The sequence below is a fragment of the Oncorhynchus nerka genome, linkage group LG13 (genome assembly GCF_034236695.1).
Source record: "Oncorhynchus nerka isolate Pitt River linkage group LG13, Oner_Uvic_2.0, whole genome shotgun sequence".
Taxonomy (NCBI): domain Eukaryota; kingdom Metazoa; phylum Chordata; class Actinopteri; order Salmoniformes; family Salmonidae; genus Oncorhynchus; species Oncorhynchus nerka.
Genome location: NC_088408.1, coordinates 35,469,261 through 35,481,525, shown reverse-complemented (window position 1 = coordinate 35,481,525; position 12,265 = coordinate 35,469,261). Strand labels below are relative to the sequence as shown.

Genomic DNA, 12,265 nt, shown 5'->3' with positions numbered 1-12,265 from the left:
AATACTTCTACGAGAATTATAAAACAGCATCATTTAGTTTTTCCCCAATTTAAGTACCAATTTTTTAAATAATCATGAACTTTCTCCAAGGTGACAAAATCAGATTGCAGCTCCAATATAGCCTGGTCAGTCATATGGGCAATGGCGTACATAAGTGTCATCAGCATACAGCTGAATGTTACAGATTTATGCAGATAGACCAATATTCTTTATATAAAGGGGAAAGGTCCCAAAGTCAACCCATGTGGGAGACCTTTTAGTAATATCGAGGTGACTTGACACCATCAGAAAGCACACATTGTTTCCTGTCTGACAGTTGCAAGACGCCTGGTCAAGGCTCATTTCTGACAACCTTTGAATGAGTAGGGAGTGGTTGAGGGAGACTAATCAGGATCTCGGGAAAGATGAACGGAGCAAAGTACAGAAAGATCCTTGATTAAAACCTGCTCCAGAGCAAGGTTCACCTTTCAACAGAACCACGACCCTCAGCACACAGCCAAGATAACGCAGGAGTGGCTTCGGGAACAAATCTCTGAATGTCCTTGAGTGGCCCAAACAGAGCCTGGACTTGAACCCTGAACATCTCTGGAGAGACCTGGAATTAGCTGTGCAGCGAAGCTCCCCATCCAACCTGACTGAGCTTGAGGGGATCTGCAGAGAAGAGCTATCCAAATACAGGTGTGCCAAGCTTATAGTCACACCAAGAAGACTTGAGGTTGTAATCGCTGCCAAAGGTGCAGCGATTACAGCAAAGTACTGAGTAAAGGGTCTGAATACTTATGTAAATGTGATATTTTATTTATTTTTTATTATAAATTTGCAAAAATTCTAAACCTATTATTTCTTATTGTTGCGTTGTCGAGAAGGAACCTGCAAGTAAGTATTTCGTTGGACGATGTATACAATGTGTATCCCGTACTTACAACTTGAAAGAGTTTTTACTAAAACAGCAGCGGGAGAACTTCATACATTAGGGAATTCAGCAATGTCTCACCCCACGATAACATGTGAGAGACTGCTCTGTGTTTTGATGTAAATATTCATGTAAATTCAAATTGTGCAACCTGTAACATCTGGTCTGAATACATTGAGGCTGTTGTCCGTTTACGTTATTTCGGCGCTCTAGAGTTGACCCCTTTTACGGAATTCCCACCATTTGAATGTCTACGTAATCTCATTAGTATCCACAAAACATATTTGCTCTAATACCACTTCATTTTCTAACCCTGGCAGTATGTGCAATTGAACACTGAGTGCAGTGCAGAAGATCCTCTTGACGCTTTGGCCTCACTGAAGTTCTTGACTGAAGGACAGAACAGCCCTCTGATGTCTTGATCTGGGTGAGGAGACAGGGCCTCGTGATAAAGGCTGTCCTCAGAACAGAAGTAATCCTCTCTGAGTGGAAAGCACCTATGTTACAGTACCTAGCTAGTAGCTACAGTAGTGTCCTCAGGATACCTCAGAGTTTAACCCCTTCTCAACAGTTAATAAGGTGTGCCAAGTCCTTCTGTCCACAATCAGGCAAAAAACAGTACATTACCATGAATACAAAATGCTTAACTCATTTGAACAACTGCCATCTGTCATAATTTGAAGTCATTAACACACCATTGATAATGCTAGCAGAAATATTACGAATTTGGATTTCACAGTCTGCAGGTTTGCAGGACTAAATACATTTATTTTAATTATAAGTTAGTCTGACGGCCCGGAGTTAAATTATCTTGTTTGCCTGCCTGCCGCACATTCTCTACTATTAAATAATAGAACTGTATCTCTCTGGGCCAGATTAGTTTACTCATGTAGAAATTGTTAGTCAAATACAAAGAGTCAAAGTGCAGAGAAGCCTTCGCATTGAGAACATCTATGGAAAAAAAGACAAATAAACAAATGTTTATTCCCTCATCTGCCATTTGTCCCAAACAAATAGTCTACAAGAAACAAAAGCCAAAGTTAAACATTTCCCTCTCAAATATAAAATAATTGCTTATATTTGGAAATGAGGACAACAAAAAAAAGTATTGGCTACTGATATTTACTTGTTATTTAGTATAATTACAAAGCGTTGTCACTGAAACCATAATGAGGTTATTTGTAGCCCACCACCACCATTACCAGGAAGAAATGTTTCTCGTTAAGTTAAATCCCGTGCAACAATGGACAATGTCTCCCCCCCCCCCATGCACAGTTTTTAAAATGTGGTCCACTCAAAGTACAGGCAATAACAAACTTTTCCTCTCACTAAAACCTCAAGAAATATGCACATAGTAATATTAGATTAACATAAATATTTTAAGACCACTCTACATGATCTACCATTTTGATCTATCATATAAAGCAAAGGGCTCGAGGTTAGGATGAGGTTATCAAAACCATTTATCAGTACTAAAAGTACTGTAGGCCTCTAGGACTTTATTCTGGATGAATGGGCTCCACATGCTTCTTTTCAGAGTAATGAAAATCTACATGAGGAATGGATATGGGTAATAAGTCTGGCTATAATAATGGAGAAAACAAAGCCTGGGGCCCTTCGGGAGGGAAATGGGCTGAGTGCAGATCTGTGTTTTGGCCTGATGGGATTGTCAGGAAGGCATCTCACCACTTCTTATTGGTTCATGTTTGTTGGTGGCGACTCATGCTTCCCAGCTTGACCTTAAGATGAAATGACACTTATATTGCAGGGTGGCTATTTTCTCAATTATAGATACCTTTTTCCAGAGTTGGTTAGGCTTGGCGCTGTGCGAGCTCCGTGGAAGTCCATTCTCTGACAGCCCCTGCTCTCTCTGTTTATCTGTCTTTACCATGGGAATACATTAGTGGATCACATTCATCTCAATGGAAATGGTCAAATGTTTGTTGTAGTATTAAGTGGTTTACTCAGAGGTCTTCTCTGAGTTATGGAGGCGTGGCCTAAGGGTTTTGATACCTCAGTGTCTTCAGGTGTAGCCCACAGTGTTGTCTGTCTGTCGGTCTTTACATTGTGTGATGTGAGGATATTCCTGCCAGCTGCTACATGGTGACTCAGCAGGTTGAATACTCCTAATCATGAATCCTTTGTCTCTCTCTCTCTCTCTCTGCTCCCATCCATCTCTCTCTCTCTCCATCCCTCTATCTCTCTCACTGTATTTGTTTGTTCTCCCTGCAGAATGCTGAGGTCTCAGTCTTTGAAGTGAACATCCGGTTTGTCGGAGGACTGCTCTCCGCCTATTACCTCTCCGGCAAAGAGGTAGGTACCTAACTGTGAAAACGCTGATGCTGCTGCCCAGAACTCTGAACGCTACAACTGGACAAGATCTGATGCATGTGATGAGGAGAAGAGGACCTAGTTCATTCCATTTGACCCCAGTTTGATAGAGACCATGTTAGCTGAGATAATTACATAGAGGTAGCCGCCAATAGTTGAACAACCATTTTGCCTCAGTTTAGAGTGATGCAAGGTGTTAAATAATCTTATTGCAGCCATGTTGGAACAGTGTTGTTCCAAAGATGCTGAACGTTGAACTGTGAAAGAGAGGTGAACGCTTTACTGCCCGCCAATCTCTTGAGTGCAGGGCAGTCCTTCAGGGAGATGTAGAGCTATGAAAATATATCAGGGGTTTAGCTAATCTCTTCTGAGAGGAAGGCTCATTCTGCCTGCCAACTCTGGAATTTGTGTGGGACTGCAGTTCTCTCATGTTGTCAGGAAACTATCTCTTTGGGACCAAACTAATTTTCCCATTCAGCTGTTGTGAGTACTATCAGCCCTCTATTTCTCTTCATGCAGACAGAGGTTTTTAATGACCTGCTATAATGACTGGCTTGAAGATAAGATAGTCATAGATACCACCAAATCGGCCAAAAAAATACCTGTTTAAAAGCCAAGCTGTTTTCTCAAAGTGCTTCTAATGACTCCTCCAGTTGAATTTTAGCAAGCAGGAGGACTTTTCCGACCAGAAGATCTATGCTTTTTATCTCCCCATTTCAGTAGGCTTTCAGGGAACTACTGAACCTTGGATCCAAACTAAGTGGCTCTCATTAACAGAAGGACAGTCGCAATACCAGAGTGGGAGGAATCCATTTAGAAGTTCAATGAGCTCAGCAAAGAAAGTCTCTTTAGAGTCTTTCCAAGTCTAAAGGGAATCGGAAGGAAACAGAAGCAAAAAGGAGAAGCTGATCTTTGTTTCCTCTCAGCGTCACACCAATCACTGTGAACGCTCAGACTACACCAATCACTGTGAACGCTCAGACTACACCAATCACTGTGAATGCTCAGACTACACCAATCACTGTGAACGCTCAGACTACACCAATCACTGTGAACGCTCAGACTACACCAATCACTGTGAACGCTCAGACTACACCAATCACTGTGAACGCTCAGACTACACCAATCACTGTGAACGCTCAGACTACACCAATCACTGTGAACGCTCAGACTACACCAATCACTGTGAACGCTCAGACTTATTATCAAGTCGAGGATTTACAGAGGCTGAACACTCAGTTGGCGTTCTGAACGCAAATGAATTTGGCCTCTTACACATTTTCACCTGCAAGAGGTTTTTAATGAAATGGAGAGCATACTTCCCCGCACATGTTCCAGGACTGCGTTTACATTATGAAGCCATGCATCATTCTGAAGGATGCTGTTTATCAAACCGCCAATTATTTCAGAGCGATTATCTCATTTAATATAATTTCCCTCCAATTAAGGTAAAACGGTAGGAAAGAGGTCCTCTTAAGTGTTTATGCAATTTGAATTACTGGAGAGTGAGGTTGACAGGAATGCTTGACCTTTTTAACACGATGCTTCTCGGAGTGCTCTTTGCTGACAGACCCCAGAAGCAGCCAGGGTTTTGAGTGTGTTATTTTGCTACAGGAAGTGTCAAGAAGTTGTGCATGCCTTTTGTCGTGCTTACCATCATTTTGTTCTGACATGCTGGGAGAGACACTGGGGGAATTTTTCATCACCGTACAGCATGCACTGTAAAAAATAAAATAAGCTGGCATATTGGATTGCTATGGAAATTCCCTGTATTAATGAATACAAAACAACATGGCAATGTGTTATGTCCAAGACTTGCACACAAAAGCTGGAAAGGCATTGCATTGTATTGCATGCTGTGTGTGGAAATCTCATTGTAATTCATTGTAATTCTTGCTCCCATTCATATTAATGGTGTTTCTGGACTGTAAAATGTAGATGAGATGAGGTTGAGGAGAGGGAAGTCACACCGTTAAGCAGCAGTGACTGGAACAGGGGCGAGTGGTTCACAGAAGCAACTACAATGATATCCGCCGGATTTGCAGGTTTATTATTTTACGGTTTGGAGAGAGACTATGTAATCCTTTTATTTTGTTCCCGGTGTATTTATTATGTTAAAATCCTCTCGGTAAGAGGCACTATATCCCGAGGCAGATATCCACAGGACTAAAAGGGCTTACAGTAGGTAGATGTACCTGCCAGTTCATGGTATTTTATTTGCAGATGAATGAACAACAGGGAAATTGCCAGTACTCTAGTGACGCATCATGCGGTAAGGCTACAGGTTGTGCAGGTTTGTGGTTGAAAGCGACACCTTTTTTTTTGTCGTTCTTGTATTGGGAAGCTTGACCCATGCCGTTTTTCATCATAACCACACATGATAAGTGTGGCATAATGCTGTTTTGTAGTGCTCCGCAGCTTAGCCTGGACATTGCTTAGTCTACAGGGATTTACACAGGAAATAGGGTGTTTGAATTGCCTCACTGTATAAATCAATTCCCATTATCTCCAAAACACTGTAGAAAATAATGTCCTTGAGTGCAGCTCTGGGAAATGCTGTCATTGACAAACATAACTAGGGTACCAGGTGTGTTAGTGTTGTAGTGAACTCCCCTTCATTCTCCCTTGTTGTATTTCAATATCTGTACAGTGAGGCTGTGTCACTCCCAGCAGATTGGATCTGTTTTCTCCTCTCTAAAACTGAGCGCACATTGCTCTGTTCACCCTTTCATCCTCTAAGAGAGGCGGACCCATTTGATGTGAGCCTTCAGAACCTGAGTCCAGGGAGCTCCTCCGAGTCCTGCAGGAGAAGGTAGAGAGAGTCGGTTATGTATACCCGACCCACTTTAAGCTGCCTGGAGCAAGACAATGGAGGCTGAGACACTTGTTTGAGGCCCAGTGGTGGGTGGGAGGGGAGATGGGGCCTGGGATGCAAGCTCTGAGATCTCTCCTTGGCCCCTGAACCAGGCTCTGAGATCTCTCTCCGGCCTCTGTGCCTTTCGCTTGGCTGGAACTCAAAGCAGGCTGGACCCTTTGACATTTTGTATGTGTAAAACTACACAGATGCACGGTAGGACAGCCTCAGCCCTGCATACTGATCAGGCCTGTCCTTGTCTGTTAGCCAGCCCTGAGATGCCCGATAGGAGGAGCCGAACAGACACTTGATCATCATCATGGTGAAGGAGCCATAAAGAGCCTCTCCTCCTGATTCGCTCATTGTTCTTCTGAGTGGGAGTGGTTTTCATCTGCATCGCAGACAGCTTAATGTGGTGCCAGATCAATTATACCAGGGCCTTCTGAAATGAGCTATTGATAGAGTGGAATTGTTAACCATTCATAAGTTGTGCTGAAGTGAAGGCCACGTAGCCCCAGGTCACCTCTGATTTAGACCTTGGTTGTTTTTCCTACTATGAGTAATGGATGGGATTAATACAGGGCTGATTTGGGATCAGTGTTATTTATGGCTGGCCAGTTTTCCATCTCTGACGTGTTGCTGAGCGGGACATGCCGACCTGTCAGAGCAAAGCACTTAACGTCTCAATGGATCAGATATTGAGCGGGAGCCATAAGTAATTTTACATAACCGACCGAAGGGAATCAGGAATGAATGGGCTGGATGGACCCCAGAGATTTTAATATCCACTCTGAGATTAAGGACAGCACAAACACTCATCCACACTCTTACCTGATTACTGTGACAATCTTACTCTGGGGAGCTTTTGATTAACAATGGATCTTATGTCAATCAGATTTGTTTTCTCAAGGAGAAGGTTCTTGGGGTAAAATCGCTCCCTCACTAGTGGACCAGTGGACCTGACATGTACCTCCATGCTCCATGGGTATTCAGACTTTAAGGGTTAAAGTGAGCACTGAGTACCCCACAATGTGAACGTTTCACCATGTCAGTGGAAGGAATATCGCGTACGACTAAATCATTCAGAGATCCGGGGAACCAAGTTAAATACCTCTTTGAAACGCGCCTAAAACATTTTGCCAGTCAATTCATGGCAGGGGGTGCATTAGGCTGTGCTATATCTGAGGCATTAGACAAATATTGTATGCAGATGTATTGCAGAGCTAGCAGTGCTATTTAAACAGTGTGATTCTCAGTGTGCTGCTGTTGAAATAGGCCCAGTGTCTCTCTGTCTCTCTGCCAGTCACAGATGATCAGGGCCTGGTCTGTAGGGAGTCTGGCAGGGCTTTGCTGGAGCACAGACAGCCCTGGCTGTGGAGCTTCTCCCAGATACATGGAAGTTACCTGTTTGGAGATCTCCCTCTCCATTCTAGATGCAATTTAGCCTGGATCTCATATGCTGCCTAAGATTAAGAAACCTGGAACCAACCAACCTGCCTGTTTGTGTACAGGAGCTAGCTACTCTCCTTAGCCAACGATTTAGCTACTAAGCCTGGCCACTGCAGTCTTTTTTTATCTGTTCTCTGTTCAGTCACATTGTGTGACTAGCAGTGGTCCTTTTGTAACTCTCTTTAATGAGTCATTTCCTACAGTACTCTGCAAGTGGTGTACCCAGAGCCCAACCACTGCCAGAGAGGAACCCAAGGCCATAAGCTCTGCAGGCACTGGCTGATGGTGTAGGGAAAAGTGTGTGTGCTTTCACGTCAAACAAGGTTTGAACAATGTCACCGTAGGTGTCTCGTCCTTTTCTTATGTTTTGTTGTATAGCTTGACGGAGCTTAGGCTACAGTCCAACTGAAGATACCAGCCTCAGGTTTTGGTTTCTACATGTTGCTATGGAGACGATCAAAATAAATGGGTGGAAAGAATACTTCAAAGTGTATAGCCTTTGGAGTGCGTTGCATTGTCAAAGGGATAAGCACACAGACACAGGATCTGTTGGTCACTCACTCATCCACTGACCTTTGAGTTTTAGCATCTGCACAGAATAGTGATCACACCGCTTGGCTTTTACTTTTAAATAAATCAAAAATCCATTGGTTGTCTGTTTGTCTCCTGGTTTTGTGTGAGTGAGAATTAGTCCAGTGGAACAAGGCTTCCCAGCAGCTGAGACCCAAGGTCAGCATTGGAGTGGGCCTTCTCCCTCTGTCTGAACACAAGAGTTTAGGTGTGCCACGAGTGATGAAGCCCACTCCTATTTGTCTCCTTCTCCAACGGTCTGTCGGCAAAACGCCAGTGTGGCCACCATGCAGGGAGCGCTAGCTATCATATAGAGCTGGCATGAAACCACACCAGCTCCGCAGCCGCTCTCCGTTCGTGTTGTTGTGAGGGTTGTTTGGGAAACCGGGTTTACCGCTGGCCATCTATTCAAGTCTCAGACAAGGAAACATACATTTTCCCTGCACCTGCCACGTCCTGTATCCTCTCTTGTCAGTCAGTCAAGCTGAAAACACTGTCATCCGCTCCAATTTTGTTATACAACCGTGATGGGATCAAAACACAGTGTTGCCAACTTTTTGAGCACAGTCAGGGAAAGTAGATTAGTAGGCAAAGGTCATCTCCGGCAAAGGAAGGACAAAGTCACGAGGGACTGTTGTTGAATCAAACATTTCAGTTGAGGCAATATTTTCCTCTGTTATTTCTTTTCCCACTGAAATGCTAACGCAGTCTTCATGCAATCTCCGTCTCTGAGACAGACATTTTGTGCGTCTTCATTTTTTTTCTACATCTGTCGAGATGCGAAGCCCCCCCCCCCCCCTCCATGACAAGCGAACGGATCAATGAATCATTTCAAACTGCGATTCTCCAGTGACTCACTATCACCAGACCCCAGCCCCATTCGCTCCCATTGTTTGCTCAGGCGACATTCCTCTATTTGCATGTAAATCACAACTCATTAGCAAGCGGTGGGCTGAAGGCTCGTTACCACTGTTTATTGCTGTTTTGGCTGGTATGATTAAAAAGTACATCTGACTTGTTTATGGCTGGCGGATGGGGCGCGACAGGGGGGATATTAATCATAGCCAAGGGTCCACAGCCATTTGTATCTGTCACAAGGCATCGGCTCTTACAGAAACCACTCTGTTTGCTCTCGTTAAGCCACAACCTGTAGGAGAGCGAGCGTCGTCTACCTTGTTAATGATGGCTGGGCCAGTGTTTTAGAGTGCCATCTTGGATGGGATATGTTTAGCCTTTTACAGTTGGTGACTAAGTCTCGAGACGGAAATAAAGTTGTAGCCTGGAAGGGTAAGTGCTGTGCTGTCACTCAGTCTGTCAGTCTTCCCTCTGGCTTTGGCCACTTGCCTCAAAGAAGTGAGACTGGAACTTTTTTGTTTTCCTGTGATTTCCTCTCGGTTGTTTTCATACCCGGCGCTTATCTTCTAGTGGTCCAGATTTTCTCTCTGATCTATATGGCTTTTTCAGTGTAAAACACACTGCAGAATATTCTTTGGCGATAACATGGAATAAGACATTGAATTTTCGCTCTTTAATCCAAAGATAGGCACATTTCTGATAGCCTAGATAGGAAACCTGTTGTGTGACGCTTAATATGCTTTAAATAAGCAAAATGAAGGTGATATGAACAGCAGCATACAGTTATGTTCTTTGCAGTAATGGAAATGGCTTTTTTGATACTTACAGTATCTACCCCTATGAACATAAGTCAAACTTATATTTGCCATATTATGTTACTATGCATCTCAATGAACGTACATCCCCAGCTGGGGTGCCTGGAGGTTCCTTGCAATCTGTGAGAACGGCACTCAAGGTGGCACCAATTAATATCTTCATTGGAACCACATAAAGTTACTCTGTGTTTCCACTGGGAAGGTTTTCACCGTGAAGCATCGCACAACAGAACAACTGCCATATGGCATCATGTAGAACCCACCACACTACAAAAAGTGTGTTTTTATGTGTTGTAGGCAAGCTAATTGTTCTGTGCTTACCTGACAATAACTTCTGTAGTGTCGCGTCCCATTTGTGTGGTAGTCTCACACCTGGTAGATCTCAACAGACTCTCAGGGATCATAGTATGCTGCATTGGAGTGGGAGTTGAGAGTGCAGAAATGCAAAGCACTAAATCAAAGCAATTAAACTGTTACCATGTCACACTCTTAGAATTAGGAATTCTAATTGAATAGGATCTCTATGGTCACACTTGTGTACCGTTGAAAGTCATAACCATCGTGCCATATGTTCCTGTCCATTGGAGTGCGAGCACGCCTGGGGGTTAAATGAAGGTGCATTCATGACTCCTGCTCACATTTTACTCTATGCTTAATACGGCGTAACATCTGATAAGGGCTTTGATGACCCAGCAAGAAATGGCTGCATCATTATCGTGTGAATAGGGCAGTTTTGCTCTTGGTGTGTTAAGTCATTTGGCCTTGCTGCCTGCTGGACTGGCATTTCCTGGCCCTGAGGTCTGGACTTTTCTCTCCTCTACTCTCTGCCTCCTGCCTGCCCTGGCTCCCTCTTCTCTCGCTAGGAGATGTGCTTGTCTGCCTGGTGCCTGCCTGGTGCCTGCCTGCGTTGCCAGTCAGGGAGATTGGAGCAGCACAGCCTAGAACCACACACTCAGGGATCACAGCATTTCATCTTTCCACTAGAAAGGCTTCTATACAAGCCTCATTAGACTAGATCTTCTGAGTTTACAGTAGAGGTCAACCAGTCAAATGAGAGGCTGGCATTGTGTGAACTCCACAAATTGCTTGGTTTTCATCTATTCCTTACTCACAAAAAGACCTGCAGTAGGCTGCAATGCTGTACATGCTATCTCCTGTATGGGAGGAATGTGTGGATGATGAAATGAATTCAGCAGTCTCTAGTTTGACTGGAAATGTGTGGGGTATAATGCCTGCATAATGTGGAGAAGGAATGGTGTATGGTTTGGCATCTTGTGTTGCATACTGCTTTTGTGTACCTCTGTTAGAAGGCTGCTCCGTCTCTCTCTGGGTCCTGCGGTTCAGCGCCCACTCCCTACACCTACGTGTCCTCTCAAACAAATGTCTCTCCGCAAACACACACACACACACACACACAGGGAGTGCATGACTGCTCACCTCCTGAATGTCAGAAGGAAAACAATCTCAGTGTCGGCCTCAGTGTGCAGTTGGCACCCAAACATTCCATCCCTGCCTACGCGTCCTCAGGTGTCGCAAATGGTACAACGACATCCCTTGTGTTTTACACATTTTGTTACGTATTCTGTTGTGACATCCTTCAGAGCCGTAAATGGTCTCAGGCCCCTGAGACTTTCCTGTGTCTGGCTGTGTTATGAAATATACCATCACGAGAACAGATGAGATTCTAAGACCGAGGAGAAAGGGCCTTGCTGGAAGCCAATCTCTCTCTCTCTCATGTTCTCTACAGACACCCTTCCATCCTGGCACGTATCTTAAACCCCCCCCCCCAACCTTTTAAGTACTGTCAGTTCTGTCTTGTCTGGACAGGGCACAGAGCCCAGGAGAACAGCAGAGCAGTGAGGCTGTGTCTGAACTGAGAAGTGATGGACTTAACCAGTAACCTTGTCCAGGACAGGGGATGTAGGAGCTCTGAGTTTCAACCAGAAACTTGATTGCAGGTCCATATGTTAACTCTGCCAGTCAGCTGTGGCAGTCTCTAATGAGGTGATTTAGAGCATCGTGGCTTCCTCCTGGAGAAAGTCGCAACAGGGAGGCTCAGAAAGTGTCAGAGCCTTTAATCGACTCCATAGACTAGTCAAATGTATTCTCTGTGTTAGAAGTGAGAGGGAACCCAATGGAGTTGAGTTTGTTTCATCCTCTCGACATGACTGCAATGCTAATGAAGCCATCTGCCTTTATAGACCCGGCCGTTTCACAAACCCAATTCATCGCAAATCACATAAACACTCCAAATCCGATGTGCTGTGTTCAAACCAGGGCTTGGAACCAACATTCATTTTCCAATCATTTTATTTTAAACAGAACGACAATTCCATTCCACTGTATCCCGACCAGCAAAATAAAGTTCTTAACCTGTTCCAAACCCCCAAAAAGTACTGGTTTAATATCGTTCCTTTTTGTTCCTTCTTTAACCTGTGAAATTGCTTGCTTTAGCTCATTAAATGACTTCACCAATCA

At 44.1% G+C, this 12,265-nt stretch overlaps 1 protein-coding gene across 1 annotated transcript in view; it reads left to right on the top strand.

The window, feature by feature from the left end:
* LOC115139444 (mannosyl-oligosaccharide 1,2-alpha-mannosidase IA-like) overlaps window positions 1-12,265 on the top strand; it is a 158,477-nt gene that overhangs the window by 69,323 nt on the left and 76,889 nt on the right. The window contains exon 4 of the mRNA XM_029676818.2: window positions 3,146-3,226. Within this exon, the coding sequence (XP_029532678.2) occupies window positions 3,146-3,226 (81 nt within the window). The remainder of the gene's footprint in view (window positions 1-3,145; window positions 3,227-12,265) is intronic.